Source organism: Streptopelia decaocto (assembly GCF_964273445.1).
Source record: "Streptopelia decaocto genome assembly, chromosome: 2".
NCBI classification, from domain to species: Eukaryota; Metazoa; Chordata; class Aves; order Columbiformes; family Columbidae; genus Streptopelia; species Streptopelia decaocto.
This window is the reverse complement of record NC_138655.1, coordinates 116954437-116973288: the sequence shown is the minus strand read 5'-3', so window position 1 is coordinate 116973288 and position 18852 is coordinate 116954437. Positions and strand designations below refer to the sequence as shown.

The 18852-nt window shown below is 38.8% G+C and overlaps 1 protein-coding gene across 1 annotated transcript in view; it reads right to left on the bottom strand.

The window, feature by feature from the left end:
- The window catches only part of LARS2 (leucyl-tRNA synthetase 2, mitochondrial), an 88397-nt gene extending 69833 nt beyond the window's left edge, over nt 1-18564 (bottom strand). Inside the window, exons 1-4 of the mRNA XM_082044819.1 lie at nt 18441-18564; nt 15264-15514; nt 13340-13468; nt 4293-4384 (exon numbers count right to left, since the gene is read on the bottom strand). Coding sequence (XP_081900945.1) covers nt 4293-4384; nt 13340-13468; nt 15264-15497 — 455 coding nt within the window. The 5' untranslated portion in view covers nt 15498-15514; nt 18441-18564. The remainder of the gene's footprint in view (nt 1-4292; nt 4385-13339; nt 13469-15263; nt 15515-18440) is intronic.
- Between the last annotated feature and the right edge of the window lie 288 nt (nt 18565-18852).

Sequence of the window (18852 nt, the reverse complement as noted above, 5' to 3'; positions counted from 1 at the left end):
TCTTCACAATACACTAGTATTCACTTCCACAAGCAGTTTAATCCTGCTCTATCCAGGTAATGACATCCTGGCTGTATTTTGCTTTGGTTCTAGTGATTGTGTGGCTATAGGATGAGTTGAGTCAGCTCACCCATTCAACTAAAGACATGCCCTATAAAAACTTCTCCAAAAATCCCCTACCAGTTTTCTTGCTTCCCTCTGATCAACAGGGCGATTACACCAATATTGTGGTTGCAAAAGCAGCTGAACCAACACAAAGGAGGTGGTGGGAGACATATATATTGAGAGGTGACAAGGAACCCCTAAGCTTCTGGTGGTAGCAGAGCCATAGATAAACTTAAGTCAACTGTCAAACTGTAGGACTAGACCTTGCCCCAGATGGGTTATATTCCAAATGTAAAATAAGACAGATCAGAATATACAGCAAAGCTTTAGTTTGAAAATGTACTAAATACCATTTACAAAAATACTCACAACTACATAATATTAACTAGTAACCCAGTGTGGATTCATTCATTTACCTTAACATTGCTTGGAATTTCTTATGGACTTTAAACTTCCTACTAAAATGCATTATGTCAGATAAAGTATAATCTATCCTCCCACAGTGGTTAATTTGACAGCCATGAAACCAAGCATTTAATTCTGATCCAGAACAAGCTTGCACTGCTGAATAACTGTGTAATGCAAGTATCACAGAACCACACAGACTCACAGAATGTTAGGGATTGGAAGGGACCTTGAAAGATCATCTAGTACAATCCCGCCGCCGGAGCAGGAACACCTAGATGTGGTTACACAGGAAGCCGTCCAGGTGGGTTTTGAATGTCTCCAGAGTAGGAAACTCCACAACCTCCCTGGGCAGCCTGTCCAGTGCTCTGTCACCCTCACTGTGAAGAAGCTTCTTCTCATATTTAAGTGGAACCTCCGGTGTTCCAGTTTGTACCCATTGCCCCTTGTCCTATCATTGGTTGTCACCGAAAAGACCTTGGCTCCATCCTCGTGACACTCACCCTTTACATATTTATAAACATTAATGAGGTCACCCCTCAGTCTTCTCTTCTCCAGGCTAAAGAGACCCAGCTCCCTCAGCCTTTCCTCACAAGGGAAATGCTCCACTCCATCATCTTCGTTGCCCTGTGCTGGACTCTCTCCAGCAGTTCCCTGTCCTTCTTGAATTGAGGGGCCCAGAACTGGACACAATATTCCTGATGTGGTCTCACCAGGGTAGAGTAGAGGGGAAGGAGAACCTCTCTGGACCTACTAACCACCCCCCTTCTAATTCACCCCAGGATCCATTGGCCTTCCTGGCCACAAGGGCACAGTGCTGGCTCATGGTCATCCTGCTGTCCACCAGGATCCCCAGGTCCCTTTCCCCTACACTGCTCTCCAACAGGTTGTTCCCCAACTTATATTGGAACCTGGGGTTGCTCCTACCCAGATGCAAGACTCTACACTTGCCCTTCTTATATTTCATTAAATTTTTCCCTGCCCAACTCTCCAGTCTGTCCAGGTCCCGCTGGATGGCAGCACAGCCTTCTGGTGTGTCAGCCACTCCTCCCAGCTTGGTGTCATCAGCAAACTTGCTGATAGTGCACTCTATTCCCTCATCCAAGTCACTGATGAATATATTGAATAGTACTGGTGCCAGTATCGACCCTTGAGGCACTCCACTAGATACAGACCTCCAGCTAGACTCCGCCCCATTGACCACAACTCTCTGGCTTCTTCAGCCAGTTCACAGTCCACTTCACAACCTGATCATCCAGACCACACTTTCTCAGTTTAGCTGCAAGGATGCTGTGGGAGACTGTGTCAAATGCTTTACTGAAATCAAGATAGACCACATCCACCGCTTTACCATCATCTGTCCACCTGGTAAGTATCCCGTAGTAATAGCTGCAGAGCCCCAGATATACTAGAAAAGGCCTGTAAGCAGGGCCACATCAGTATGGGTAAACCAGGAAATTAATCGTAACTCTCCTAGGGACTAACAGCTTCCACTGGGAGAAGCCATACTTGCAGTAATACTGCTTTTATTAGTCCCACTCAACATGAACTGTACCAATAAAAAAATTTCAAATTTGAGTGTATTTTTATAAAGCTTTTTCCACTATACTAATTCCTACTAACAAACATTTATGTGTGTTTTGTATAAGTAATACTGTCTTCAGTTCATTTTATGTTTTTTTTCCTAACTTTGAGGATGTAAGATGTAATAGTTAATTGGAGCTTATTCTACATCATCTATTCAGAACATTATGATGCCCTGAAATTTGGTTGTTCACTCCTGAACCAACTAAGTTGAAATGCTTACAGTGTGCCCACTTTTACATGAGTGGCTGACTGTGCTCCAGGGATGACTAAAACACATCAGGTTGCTATCACACCACCACAGCTTAACGTTCAGTTCAGTCATCCCTGCTGCAGGCATGAGAAACATTCAGGACAGGGACAGTGGAGAAAACAGGAGACGGCAATTACGTCAGTGGTCAGAATTTAAACTGCTGGTATGATAAACCACCTGCTTTCCTTAGCATGATCCAAAAATTTGGGTAGGTAAATAATTTTCCTATTTGGCTGTCCTTATAATAAATCTCAATGATGATGTGCTAACTTGTCTGTTTGTCGTTATGATATTATTATTTAACTCTAAAAACTAGATGATCACTCTTTTCAAGACTAACAAAATTTTCAAAGCAGAATTTTCTTCCAGTGTAAAACATCTCATAATTACCAGATGAACTGCTTTCAGTGTATGCAATAACATGCACCTTTTTACAAGAGAAAAACAGGAGAGCACAGACAGAAGCAGAAGAGAATCAGCTCAGGCTGTGCCCTGTTACATGCTTTTTGATATGGTCCAGACAAACAGCTTAGATGAGACGGGCTGAGCCGATACAGCCCTTTGCTATGGCACAGTCTCTTTGCCCCACGTGCTCACTGCTTTTCTGTTGAGACAATTCAACTCAGCCAGCTGGCAGAACTGCTTTCTTCTAAGTTAGCATGCTGAGTCAGTGCAACAAGATGTTCTACCAGTGTCAATGCTAGTACAGTAGGTGAGGAGGGACCACATAGTAAAGAGGAGGGGGAAACACTGACCCTTTTGTAGTCAAAAGTACTTAATGTCAGCCTCATCTCAAAACTACAACCTTCACTTCTTTGTCCTCATTTATCATGTAGGTAAGGATCACAGTAACCCTCTATGTGGTGAAGTTTCCATCAAGATAACAGAGTTAAAACTGAGGCAGCCACATAAAACAGATACGGAGATTTGTTTTACAGCTGAGCTCCAGCAGGATTACTGAAGGAAGACAGAAATCATCGATTTACTGACCATCCTACAATGTAATTGATAGCCCACAACACACTGCACAGTGATGTTTCAGACTCACAAGAGAACAAAACCAGGTTTTTGTGTCTTGATGGTAACTGGTTGTCACACATATTCTCATCTAAACCATACATGAAAGAAATCTTTTAAAAATTAGTATAACTAACTCAGAATTTGTGTGCAGTGCACTCATGCATTCTCCCTAAGTGAAATCAGTTGTCATCATATTTTAGCTGGAAGAGTATCAATTATCTTAACATGGGACCAGAAGCAGGGGAAAAAAGAACCAGTATTACCAAAGAAGGAAACAGATGAAAGTCTGAAAAGATATCACAGCTAGATTACTGCACCCAGAGCACAACAAACAGCTTCACTTAAGAAGATTTGTTTCTGAGTCATTTATAGAAATTAAAGTTTACTTATATAACTTTCTAATCATTTCAAAGACTGTTAGGGGAACATAACACCCAATTCTGAGATTTAAAGCCCAAAACTTTCACAGAAATCATCAGCAATAATGGCTGCTTATCACTTTCCAAGACCTGGTCTCAAATGAAAAAACCTGTCTTCTTTGTCTGTCATGTTACTGAAAACTGCTAGTAAATCTAACCACATAGCTCATAATTTTCATCTGTGTGTTCTATACTAAGATATATATTCCCATAAGGAAATTCTGATTTATTTCTTACTCATTGATTTGGGTGTTTGGGAAATGTCACTCTATCTTTTCACAAGTTAAAAGTAATTGAGATGAAAACCTTGAAAATCATCCTGATCCATTTGTTTTTCAAAACTCAGTCATCTGCATAGTCCCATCAAACACTAGCAAATAATCCTGGTTCTTTCTGTACCATCTTTCTTCTATGCTGGTTTTGCTCCATTTTTTGTTGGTTTAAGGGACCACAGTACAGGTATTCACAGAGGCAATGTCATATTACTTAAATTCATTAAAAACTACCTTTGTGTCCAGCTTGCAGGGTGAAGCCCATGTTCAACGGCAGCATTTTCTGCTGGTAAACCAAATGCATCCCATCCCATTGGATTTATCACCTGTCAGCAAAAACAAAAACCACAATATTATGCAACTTTCTGGAATGGCATTAGCAACGCACACAAGCCTCTAAATAATGAACAGTGGTTTGCATCCAAATAATAAACGGTGGTTTGTATTTAAGCATTTGCTTTGTCTGAATTGAATCTCTTCAAAACATGCCCACTACAGCTATGCCTGGTTTACAAGATGGATATGAAGCACACTGGTGATCTACAGCGCAATATTAGAGGGAGGTTAAAGTTTTATGTAATAAATCCTCACAACCAGTTCCCAGTTGACAACAATAAAACTCAGTCCTTTGTAAATCTGTGTGGTGGTCAAAATTAGTGGCTGATGCTACCACCAAACAGAATCAAATATTCATCCTAAAGAAGGAGAAGAAAAAAGCAAACAAAACTAATTGAACCAATGGATTTATAACTGTACCTGATGTGTAGCCTACTTTTTTTGTTCTTGTTGTTGAAGACAAAAAAATACCCTATGATAACCTTGAATCCAGCAGATGAAATGAATGGAGAAAATTATTTTAGTCAAATTTTTTTAAAAATATCTTTTGTAAATACAGGCCGCAGACTGACAAATCGTATTTCATGACCACAAAGAAATAAAGATGGAAAAAATGTTTACTACAAAATATAATAGATAATTTATATTGAAACAGATATATGTATTTTCTATTAATGTGCAAATGACTTAGAAAAATAATCAAGCAATACAGTAAGTATTCATTAAAACTGTTTAATAACCAGGGAAAAAAAGGCCAGTACTCAAGATGCTACCTTTAAACACACTTGTATATTAGGTACCTGATAAAACCAATGCCATTTCTTACAAATGTGCTATACATTCAATGACTATGATTAAAGTTACACAAGTTTAACAACAGCATAATTGAGTAATGTTTTACAGGTTGTAAGAAATCAACATTTTTACCCCTAAAAATATAAAGCATTTGTTCTCTAGCGGCAAGTAAGCAAACAAGCAATAAAAAAGCAAGTCCAGCAATACTAAACACATAAACATATAAACTACTAAATACATAAACTATCTCCGTGCAAAAAAATCTGTTCGTTTCTGAAGCACAAGAGCTACTTATGTCACTGGTTTGAAATATTTTTATCCTTCGTTGCCACAACCTTCCAATCCTCTGTCTTCAATGGATTATTTCATAAAAAATATTTTACAGACATGTTTATAAAGGTGCCCTAGGCACCAAATCAGTGTAAAAAAACCCGCAGAATTTAACAGATGTGACTCCTCAATATTCTTGTTTTCAATAGTGATCTAAAACTAAACCTGCTGCATATCATTACTCTGCTGATACAGCAACAAAACCAAAGGTATTAACCTCTGGTCAACTGTAATTCAAGCCAGTACAGGAAGGGTCCATGTACTGCCCATTTTTTATGTATAAATCTACTAGAAATCGGAATGCTATGCTGTGTTAAAATTTTCCCTGTAATCAAGAGAGATTATTGTTCCTTGTATCACAGTTTCAGAAAATATGAGTCAGATTTCCTAACTCCCCACTTCCTCACATTATAAGCGTTACACGGAAATCTCATTTCGACTGTAAAACACTTGTCAACGCCTCTTCGAAGCACACCTCTCCCAAACCCTTCTCCTTCTCCCCCCAACAGTAATCAGAACTATTGGTGTAAAAGAGATAAAAGGTAGGTAAACTCTACATAAAATACAAATCTCAACAGAATTTTTTAAGGACACAGTAAAATATTAATTTCTGCAGCTGAGCTCTTTTGACCACTACTATTGCTGACCACCCATCTCTGGACAGAAATGACGAAATAAACCAGATTGTTTTTTTCACATATAATACATATTTTCTCTTATTTAAACCCTGTTTGTTTGGACAAATGCCCTACACTTGCATCCCTATGAATACCTTGTTTTCCTACAGGCTGATGCACATTGAGATTAAAAAAGCTACTCTTGATTGATTTTTGTAAAATTTGGCTTCTGAAAATCTCCTGCAGCCAAAAGCAAGGCACAATCTCATTCCTCACGCTCACAAGCAAAAGGATGTTGGAAGAACAGCTTCACTACTGGCTACAGGCTCCCCAAAAGGGCTGACTGATGCTCCAGACAGTTGATGTGCAGACATTTTATAACTGTACCATCAGCGCTAGCAGGAGTTATCTGCTTACACAGATCTTCCCAATTCTAGCATGTATATTAAAAATATCATACAGTGTATTCACTTATCACATTCAAAAGACAGTTCAATTTAACAGCCAATAGCATCCCTCAAATTAAAGGGCTGAAGAAATACACTAATTCAAGTTTCAATCAGAAACCTGAATTTAAAGAGACATTAAAAATATGCTCAAATTAATCTCCAGGATAGATCTATTTATGTAGTTGCTATAGAGATGAATGTAACATGCAGAGTGGTTTAGAAAATGATTTCAAGTTTATTGTCTCTTTTATTTCTCTACCGCAAAAGGCAGCTGTGTGTTTCTGATCTTCACCATGAAGTAGACAGGTAACGCTTGCTGGTTAAAACTACTAGGTTAGTCTTGAACACAGAGGGCTTAAGATCCTCACAAGTTCACATGATCTGGCAGGATCAGCTATGAAAGACTGGCATTTTTTATCACTCAACATACCACGTTTTGCACAGGAACATGAAGTTGCAAGGAAACCATTTATTAAGTGTGTGGGAAATTAAGGGCTTGGTAGCTACCACACTGAGCCACCTTTTCACAAGCAGATTATTAAAAAGGAAAACAGCTGCATCTTGAAACATTTTAGATCCCAAAGACTCTGACTTCGTATAAGCATCAGTGTAAGAATCATTTCACAGCATGGTCAAAAAATCTGTCCTTAACAATGGCTGGAGCTCTTAATGCAACTGTGGGATGAAGCAGAGGAAGACACAGTAACTCCATATATTAATTTCTGAGATCTCAGCTCTTCCTTTCAGAGGATTTTCATCTATTCACTGCCACAGCAATCAGCCCATCACACTGACATCAGTAGGCGAGATCAGCAGGTACTATATAACACAAAGCTGACAATGATCTCATAACACTCAGTTCTCTGCCTCCGTCAATATAACTAGGACAGACAATTCTCTGAATTTTCCTTAGTGTTTGTACAGAAAGAAAAAACTTGTTTGCTCTGCTGATGGGCTCAGTATGTCTCAAAACTATGGCCAGGGTGCTGATGGATCTTTCTTACATCCAGATCAATGCATTCTACATTTTAAGAAAGATGGCAGAATCACTGTCAAAAATGCCTGTAAATAAATGTATTTATCTCAGAGAGCGTGTGATAAGAGAAGACAATCGAAAATGAAGAGGCTTGCTGACAGACTAGTGATTTGAATCAATACAGCAAATTCCACATTCCTGTTCTGGTTATAGTCCCATGACATGTTTAACATGAACTAATCCCAAAATGCTGATAAAATGGGTCATCCATGGTTGCAAGCTCCACGTGCCAGAAAACACCCCTGGCCCCAGCAGCAACTTTCTGTCATCCTCCTTGCACTCGATCTCACAACCGTGTAACAACACACAAGTGAGATAGTAAGAACAGGGGGTTGCAGAGGGGAAAGTAAGGGATGGCTGCTTCTTCCACTGGCTGCCTACAATTAGACTGAACACATTGAAAATCTCAATTTTAAATTGACAGATTACAGATACAACACATTTTAAATACAAGACCTCCAGCTGAATGCAGCTAGATTGTGTTTTAAGTGCATAAGGCAATAAACACCATTACACAACAGCTAAAAATCACCACCACCACCACATAAAAAAAACCCAAACAGACAAAGCACACCTGGAAATAGATTAAAATAATGAATTTTTACTAGTGTGTATATTCTAGCAAGGACTATTTCAGTGCTCCTCTGCAACAGAATACTGCAATATTAGCATTCTAATAAGGCACTTTCAAATTAAAAAATAATCGACCCATACAGATTTCTATCAAAACATAACTCTGCTTATGAAACACTCTCATGTACTTCTTGCTCTCACAAGACACAAAATATGAAAAATCATTCTATGTCCACACACTACCACAACATTCAGAAAACAAAGGTGTCTCTTCTCCTTAATCTCATCCATTGTTGTCTAACATAATTGCATTTAAAATAATATCTCGTTTTCTCCTTTTCTTTCAAAATCAGAGTGAGCTCATTAACACCTTTGGTACTTCTTGCTGGAAAACTAAATTTAAATAAGATTCGATTCACATAGGATACTTGTAATACTTCCCAGTTAGTTCATACTACAGAAAACAACCTGGCAAAAGGGCATAACAGCCTCACACAAAAATAGGTAAAGATTAGCAGCTAATGACAATCGGAAAATGGAACTGTATTGAAATAATTTATCCTACTGATGAATTAAATTATAAAGTTTTAATTAAACTTGCCTTTCTTCAATGTCATTCATTTTTTGAATTTCAAGAGTATTAAGATTCACTGCTGAAAGGAAAAACAATTAATGAAAATATATCAAATTTAAAAAAATGTTCTAGATAAAATGAAAACACTCTTTAAATCAGTTGAGGATATTGTGGAAATATCACTGATTATATTCCAGTCCCATCTATCAGAAGCATTTTAAGTAGAAATTAAGAAATCTGATCCTAGTGTGCAGGAATTTCATCCTGAATTGTCCAATGATGATTCTCATTTCTGCACAACTCACACATATGACAGCTTCACTGTGGTATCAATTTCAATTCAAAATTTTATTAAAAAGATATCACAGGAACTATTGAACTGAATCACTCTCTGTTTACTGATTGCTAAGGGAATTATTCTCAGTCCTATGAGAGGCACAAATTATCCACTTCGGAATTTATCAAAGACATGAAAATAACAGTATGATAAAGCAGTGGTAAATCATTTTTTCATGAGCAGCAGCAGACTGGAAATCTGCCATGGTGAAAATTATCATTAATATCTCTATAATATGTCCATGGCACTCTCAAATAATGAATAAGAAATATCTTAACTTATTTCAAAACTATGACATTTGAATTCACAACATACATGTAAATTCATGGAGAAAAAAGCAACCAGAAACGGCACAAAATGGTTCTGGGTTGGTTTAATAATAGGTACAAATTTGCAATTTAAAATATATAAATTACTTTTTCATAGCATTTTTAAAGAAATATGCTTGTAATAAAATCTGTGACTAGAACCCTACCTGCATTAAAAATGTTTTAACTGCACTTCAAGAAAAATATTCTCCTTAACACATTTGGGAAAGAGACTAGCTCACTGCATTCATGCGAAGTAATCTGTATCATTTACAGTTCCCACGCAAAGTCTTCAAACTTCATCTTCAGTAACTAGAACGTAAACAAGTTATCTTACAACAGATGTACTCTACAAATCATTTACCCAGCAACCTAATCCAAGTGCATGAAAGAGTTTGTTTCCCACGCACTGCCCGCAGGCACTTGAGGGGTGTTGGAACAAGACAATGATCAATGCAACTCTGGTGATCCCCGCTGTACTGCAATACACACCTTCATGCACCCCCTACTGAAAACTCCGCTAAGCTGATCACTCACCACTCCACTGAAAAAGTAACTGCTTACTGTGGTTGCACTTGCATCAAATCCTGCCCGTGCACATCATTTAATAAATGCTCAGCCAGTCATGTATCACAGAAAAGGCTGCTGCTCATTAGGTAATCTGTTCGATTGCCCATTTTCACTGTCATTAGTCACCAATATCATCTACAGCTTTATGCTAAAGCAGTATTTCTTCCAAAAACAGAGGGGGGGGGGGGGGGAAGAGCAAACCATATTTATTTTCCGACTTAAAATGCTGGTGAAATACAGGTTTCTGGCAAATATCAGTAGATTTCAGTGTATATTACCTTTCTAGAACATTTTAATTGAAACTAAATCAGATCCTATGCAGCCATAAAAAATGAAATACTAACGTCCCAGTTTAGAAAAACAAAAATGAGCATCCAATTGATTTTACACTTTCACTGTTAAGATTTCAAACTACCTCCAATATGAAGAAATTACACAAATGCATTCCAAAGAATGGTTCCAATTGACTAAAGGAGCTCTAATCCCTCTGTAAAAGCATTCAAGTTTATCCTTATTTAAGTATTACAACAAAGAATCCAATCCTTGCCTGTTCGGATCAAATCAATATGAAACTAATTTACTATTTTCTCATGAAGGCATTTTCTAAGAAAAACATCTCTACCTTATTCAACATACATTACTTTCTTACTCAACCACATATACTTTCTCTGATACTTTCCCTCATTGCTTATTAGACAACAAATATACATTTTAGTCTAAAGTTCTCCCTGAACGTTTTTGCCTTTTTCATGGTAACAGCCCATCACTCCTCGTTGCCTTACAAACACTTTCAACCTGCTTCTAGCACAGTTTTATGACATTCAAACATGCACTATTTAAGCTGAATATCCAGAAAAAAATATAGAACAACTTCAAAATCATGCATAGTAATATTTTTTGTTTCGAAAGCATTCTTTGTTTTTTGTACTGAAGAATTCCAGTAATTCCCTGAATACAAGGGGAAAAAATTATTTGGTATATTAAATTTTATCTACAATAAGACATAACCATGTCATAGCCTATAAGCATCATAATAAAGAAATCTTCAACAGATTGGACAACTGTGACAATGGGCAGGGAAAATATCTAGAGGCTGATAAATTAGTTGCAAGGAGAAAATCAATTATAAAGACTTTTATTCTAAGTCATGGAGAAATTTGCATAAGTAATCAAGAAAAGGGTTTTTTAAGGTAAATATAAGTTCCAGCAAGTTAATGTACATCAGCAACACAACAGTTTTTAGTCTGACATACTCAGAAAATCATCTGAAAAATCTTTAATGTCTCTTAATAGTACATGAAGGTTAAATTATTCGGCTGCCCACCTTTAGCCATAAATAGATGTTCAAAGTGGTTAACACAACAGAAGAGACACATATTTATAGAAATTCAGCATGTTCTACAGGCACTCTAACATACTTTAAAGTAATTTTTTACATGTAATGTAAAAATAAGCTGAAATGCAAGATTTAAAAACTTTAAAAGACTTTCAAAACTTTTCTGGATAAAATAGGCAACTGTGGAAATAAAAACTTGCTTTCACAGTGGCTCTTGTATTTCATTGCAATTATATTAACTTTTCGTTTTTCCAAAGGTTTCTGTTAAAGGTGGTTACTTCCCTTGTATTCAAAAACTAACACCTACAGCATCCTACCAGATGTAGACAATTATTTTCACTTTATTTTAGCTAGTACAAGAAGCAGCCGGTTTTCATCTTTCTGAACAGAATTTTAGCGGATATCTCCACTGTTATTGATGAGAGATGAGCTATGTCCTGAAATGACATCTCCAGTGGTCTTAACATCAAGCAAGAATTAAAAGTCCTTTCAAGAACACAGTTGGCTTTTTTTTTTTTTTTTTTTTTTAGTGAGATCTAAGTTCTGGTCATTCAGAAGACTTAGGAAACATTAGTGTTACATTAGACATTGTTTGTGGGGGTTTTTCCTCATTTAAAGTCTAAGGTAGCTATTTCTTTTTTCTGTAATTTTAAAAGCATGACAATGCATTTCTGTAAAGCAGCAGCACATATTCAGTGCATGGTATGTTCATCATTGGCATAAAACACATAGTATATGGAAAGGCAGTACACTGAATAATTCAGTGACAATACCTTTAAGAATCTCATGGATGGTGATAAATCCAAAAAACGCTACACTTCTGCAGCATTTGCAGCAAGGAAATTGCATTTAGTACAACAATCAGCAATTAACATTTTTTCTTCATTTCATCATCTTTGTACTCCTTGGAAGTTCTGATTCTTATATTCTTGAGCTGCTCTTTCTCTCTTGGACATAAGAGTTTCATCCTGGATTCTTGCCTACTGCTATTTCTTTCCTTTTGTACCCTACTCCAAAACTGGGTCTTCTCTTTCCATAGTACTCCTTCCCAGTTTCTTAACATTTTCCCCCTATGAGATGTCTTCTTCCCCCTTAATACAGTTGTCACTCAGGCCACAATTCTCCCTTCCTCACATTCTTCAAACTTTATCCACCAGTCTTTACTGCAGAACTCTAACCAGGATCGCAGCTGTAGACTGCAGGGACTAGGCTCTCCGCTAGACCTTCTACTTACCAGAGAGAGAAAAGGGAGTGAGGGAAAAATGAGGGAGAAATTATGCCAGGCATAGGGCAGATTGGGAAAAAGAGGAACACAACAGAGAAATGTGGCAAGCAGTTAAATCTTAGCCGACCTTGTAGACTTAGAGCCAGCGTTTCATATGTATGAGCAAGGTTACAGTAGGGAAGCCAAGGGGTCAGCTGCTACTAAACATAAACTTCTACAGTTACAGTCACAAGATGTGACGTGTGATGTGATTCCGTTCATCTGACTTACAGTAGCCATGAGAAAGGGTTTCTCTCCAAGCTGGCCCAGAAGAGCAGGATGCCCCTCTGAGTCAGACAAAGGACATCGACCTTTAGTCAGGAGCAGAAGAGATCAAAGGAGTTAATTTCTGTGGTGTCTCAGTTTTCTCTTGCCAGCAATGCTTTTTTGTGCCCCATGGTCCACTGAGATGGCAGTAGGGTCTTGTCTCCTCTCACAGAAATGTTTGGGCCCACACATCTCATCAACACTGTGCCATACATCAACACACTCAGGTAGCTGATACAGCATCTGCAGTATCATTTGAGACAGCTTCTAATGATTTGTTATCAACCCTGAGTTCTGAGCACCACTTGTTTTAAAAGTCTAAAATTTCAATATTCAAAGCTCCACAGGTCATTATTTATCCATTTGTAGCATATATTCCAACTAAGCCTCCACTTCAATAGATTTTGGAAAATACCGATTTCCTGATCAGTTCTGACATTAAAACATTAAAAAAAAAATCACTCAGCCCTACTGCTGATCTTTTCTTACCTGCATCCCTCTCATTTTCTGGAACCGAGCTACGGTGTCACTTATGGTGTAGACACGAACATGGCCCATGTGAAGTTTTCCAGAAGGATATGGGAACATAGAAAGCACGTAAAACTTTGGTCTTGATTTCTAGGAAGAAATTTTTAGAACATTATGACTATGTGAGTTAGCATTTCACTTAAATAAACACATGCACACATTATCATCTACATAGCACCATGAAAAGACACAAGGTTCTGCTAGAACTGATCCAACTGATCCACTCACAGAGTTCCTAGGATCAAGTTATTCGGGGCTGTAAATGGAGATGTTTTACCAGACCTTGCTGCCATTTATATTTTTATTTATATGACACTTGAAAATTATTTTAATCCACTGTTACTCAATAAAAGATATATTAATGTAATTGCAGCTTAAGAAATCACCATTCCCTATCATAGCATCTGTCACTGATTATCTATGTGCTTCTAATCAGTCCCACCAAAAAATGAAAACACGGCAGATTAAATTATCCTCTTAAAAGATAAATCAGCATTTTACTTTGTATTTGCAGCAAACATCAAGCTCACGCAGGGCCAGTTGCTTTTTGTCAGCTGAACTGCTGTAGCTCACTGAGTGACTAAATCATTTGCAATCACATGAACAGCCACTGATGTGAAACTGTTCAGTTCCACTACGTATGCTCAGATTCAAAGACATCTTACAAGCAGTGTCTTGCATAGGGAAAAAATTTAATTTAGTTCATTTTGAATAAATTGACAAAAGTTGCAAAGAAATAAAACATTATCTCACATTGATTATTCCTTATTTACCGTTGAATTTATAATTAATATATGTTCAGTAAGTTCCTACGCTATTTTTCTTATGTTAATAATGAAAAAAAAAACATGGGCAGCTTTTACTGCTCTGAACCAAACTCTGTTCACATTTATCATATATTCCTCTTTATCACTTTTGTCCAATAATAGCAAAATTAGAAATAATCTGAATACTTGCAGCACTATACACTATTTCCCTCTTGAGATGTTATTCAATATATTTCAACAATAAGCATAAAGGATCATTAAAATATACTTTATAACTTAGCATCCATACCATATATGATACCTACATATACATGTATTGTCATATATTAAAGACACAAGCCAAAATTATTGTTCTCCCTGCTACGTGTATGCATACACACCATTTTCATCTCAATTTTATTCCTCAGAAAAAACAAGACTCTCTTCTCTCTCTGACACTTTAATAGAATCATTTTTTGGTTGGAGAGGGGGCACATTTTAGGAAAGACTAAACAAACATGAAGGGGCACAAAAACGGTTTTTATACCTATGTGAGTGAGCATGATTGTAAAGGCAAAAAGAGTCAGAGACTAGGATTACAATTGTTTTCAAGATCTTTTATTGCATGGGAAAACTTTTTTTTTTTCTGCAAGACACTCATTATTCCTAGGACACTGTAAATCAGAAAATACTTTTAAAAAAATCACCTTCCCTTAACACAGATTTTAATTAATCACAATATGCAGAGTAGTAGATTTGTCATAAACACTGGGAACAAGATCTTTAGAAAATTGTTTACAAAACTTATGAACATAGAAGATGTTTCTTTTAGTACTTTACATAATGAATTCCTAAATGAGTTATAATACACAAAGAAAGAATTGATTACTTAAATACTTCCTAAATTTACAAACTCATACCTTGCTGATTGTGTTTTTCCTAGAATTTCACTATTCTTTTTCCACCTATTTCACCAACTGTTTTTAATAACCTACTATCACATAAAAGTATTTTCCCCTGAAATGTAATATACATCTCATCATTATAAGCCAATTGTACTAAGTAATTCTCAGTTAATTTCATTGTGAAAAAAACAAAACTATTAATCATGTAATCTCCAAATTTCTCGTAATGCTTACATCAGTTTCTGAAATTTTGCAGAATTGATCCTTTATTCTTGGGAGCCACCAATTTTCAACTCTTTTTCTTGTCTGCAACCCATAGTTTTTTTCCCATTTCCCCGTCTCACTGTAAATAGTTCTGACACAAGCGGGAACCAGTCTTCTCTGCCATTTAATTAATCCCAGGAAGACATTTAGTTGTCTCTTCAAACATGAGGAACAAGTGCCAACTCTCTGACAAACCGACTGCATTCTTAAGGTTACGATATCTGAAAAAGACAAAAACATTTATTTCAGTCCTCAATATATACACAGAAATTCTGTGGTTGTTATTATTATTGTACAGAGATTTGCTAGCTATGAAACATATTATAGCTTGATTTAGATTACTTGGCTGTTTTCCATGGTACTTGCATTTTATTCCCATGTGTTCCGAGTTAGAAAAGCATTTATTTTTTAGCCAAGAGTACTAACTGTGGTCTTTGCACAGAACAAAACTGTTCTGTTAAGATTTCTCCTCTAATAAGATACAATTCTTGCATTCAGTCTCCCATAAAAGCAGGATTAGCCAAGTAAAGGTTTGAGAAACTCAGCTTACTGAAGATGGCCAACAGGGCATTAGAAAAAAATTATAATGAAATAGGGAGAAGCAGAAGTTGGATGAAATTATCCTGTAAAACTACTGAATTTGTCACCACTGAAAAGAGATAGGGGAGCAAGACTATATTTAGTAGATTTCAACTAGGTATTCTAAATCAACTATTTGCTAAAGGGCTTCCTCCTCAGTATAGTTTCCTATAGGAACTACATGAGAAACTTACACTGTTCAGACAAGATATAATTCAACAAATCAAGCAAGTAAAGCAACTCAGTTCTCTATCAACTAAATATCCAGTTAAAAGAACACCTTAGATGCTTTTGAGTGCATTTTCTAAAATAAAAATATTCAGATGTGACAAAGATCAGTCTGCAAATTTGTTATTGGTCTCCATAGACATTTACTGATTTTACACCCTACAGTAGGAAATATGGCATTAAAAAACCTTATGCTGAGAAAATTTCTTCCCCATCTTGATGCCTAATTCATTTTAAAAAGCTTATTTATATCAATATTTCCTATTCTCTGTGGTTGTATTTTTACCAAGTTCTGGCCTATACACTTGATTATTGTACCAAGCTAGCTATTTCAGTCAGCTCATAATTTTTCTTGCAAAAATTTACATCAGTAAAATCTGTGTGTAGAGAAACTCTGCATAAAGAACAGTTGTATTTATGTATTTCCCATATGATAGCAACATTACCAGTAGAAATAGTTGCTGTACCACCTAAATTGGGTCCCCAGTATAGCTAGTGCTTTGAATTTTTTGTTGCTAATCTCTAAAATCTCTCCCACTTGTAATAACAAATCCAGGGCTGAGCTCAGGATTCCCAGCGCAGGTGCACATAAGTTATTCAGGAGACACCTGATTGCTCTTCCTCTATAACCTCACATTTATTCAGTCAGCTCAAAATTAGCAAGCGCACTTCAGTACTTCATTGCTTGACTGTTTTTTATTATTTATGTCTTATTTCTATTATTTCAATTTATTTTACAAGAGAAGGACCACTTCCTTATAGCAGGCCACTTTTAGCATTGTTGATTTAAAAAAATATGCATTTTAAAATGCAAGAGTTACACACACATTGAAAAGAGACGGAAAGACACGAGCTAGATCCCACGCCTGCACACAGCTCAAGAGAAGCCAACCTGCCAATGTCACACCTGCCAGGGCACATTTGGGTGGCCTGAGGCCCTATAGGTCATGTGAGCAGGGTTCAAAGCAGTGGATGCGAGTGGTGAAGGGGCTGCTGTCTGGGTCACACAGCATTAGAGCAAAGCTCATTTAAACACATGGACACCCAGGATGAGAAAGAGATCTGTGGTCTCCTTCCCGCTCCCTGACCCCCTCATGCACAAGATGCGGATGATCAGCAAGTCAGATACTAGGCTGAACAAGGACATGTAGCACATAAATCATAGAATGTCCTGAGTTGGAAGGGACCCACAAGGATCACCATGTCCAACTTCTGTGCCAACATATGACAACCCCACAGTTCACACCATGTGTCTGAGGGCCTTGTCCAAATGCTTCTTGAACACTGTCAGGCTTGGGGCCGTGACACCTCCCTGGGGAGCCTGTTCCAGTCCTCCACCACCCTCTGGGGGAAGAACCTTTTCCTAATGTCCAACCTAAACCTCCCCTGGCACATCGTCCTGCCATTCCCTCGGGTTCTGCCATTGGTTACTAAAGAGTTCAGAGCAGGCCCTTCCTCCTCCCCTTGTGAGGAAGCTGTAGCTGCCAAAAGGTCTCCTCTTAGTCTCCTCTTCTTCAGGCTGAACAAACTAAGTGACTTTAGCTGCTCCTCATACAGCTTCCTCTCCAAACCCTTCACCAATTTCATAGCTCTCTGAGCGTGACCAAATGCAAGAGAAGTGGCATTAAGTGGTTTTGCCTTTCCAGGCTTGTGCGCATGGGACCAGAACAAGAAGGGCGACCCAGCCCAATGCTGTGTGTGTCTCTGAAGCAGCAGGTCACAATCTAAACCTGTCCACCTCAGGCAGGTGTGCCAAGAGGGGAGGAAGGGGCCGGGTTTGACAGAGGAACCAAGGTTGAGACCCTGCTCTGGAAGGATGCAATAAGCACACAAGAGAAAAGGCCTTTAATACATTAAGATACTGAAAACTGCTTGGTAAAGGCCAAAGCATTTCATTCACCCTGAAAGTGAAGCAGGCCGCCAAACTCCTTTCTTTTCACTGCTGCTCAAATTTGAATTAAAAAATAAAATTTAATTCTCCCAACCTTCCCCCGCCCCGCAGTTCATCAGCAAAAGCCCTGGGCTGGTGGCCCGTTGCTGAAAACCATGGGAGCAGGCAGCTCCGTCGGCGGGAAGGAGCGAGCGGGAGGGCAGTCCCGCGGGGCGGGAGGCTCGGGGAGGGGCGCTGCGGGGCACAGGGGCGCTCTGAGGGGCTGCAGAGCCGGCGGGGCAGCCAGCTAAGGGCGCGGGTAAGCGCGGAGAGCGCACGGCTGCACGGACCGGCGGCAAAGGCCGCCCAGGGGGTGAGCGTGAGGAGGAGAGGAAGCGGGCGACCATTAGAACCGTTGGGCTGACAGGAGGCGAGCCCCGCGCTCGCGCCCGCCGCTGGGGGACCGTTACCTGCGCGCGGGAACCCGCCGCTGCGCCTCAAGTACCCTCAACTTCCCCGCACCGCCCTGCGCGCCGCCATCTTGGTCTCGGGTTTTTGGGGGGTGCGGCAACACTGCGCCTGCGCCGCCTCCGCACGGCCTCTTGCACATGCGCTGAGGGGCGTTCTCCAGGGGCGGGGGCTGTGCCGTGGGGTGGGTTATCTGCCTGGACCAAAGGGTCTGAAAAAAAGGCGTGGGAAATGCGCCGCGTTTTTAGCCTTGGGCCTCCCGGTAGGCCGAATGGGGGGGAAGCGTGGTCCCTGCTGAAACAGCAGTCCTGCTGAAGGCCACCCGGGTGCGATGCCCGCTGAGGCGGGATTCACTCGGAGCCTGCATTTAAAACTTGACCTATGAACGTTTCAGGAGGTGTTTGGTGAGGAGGG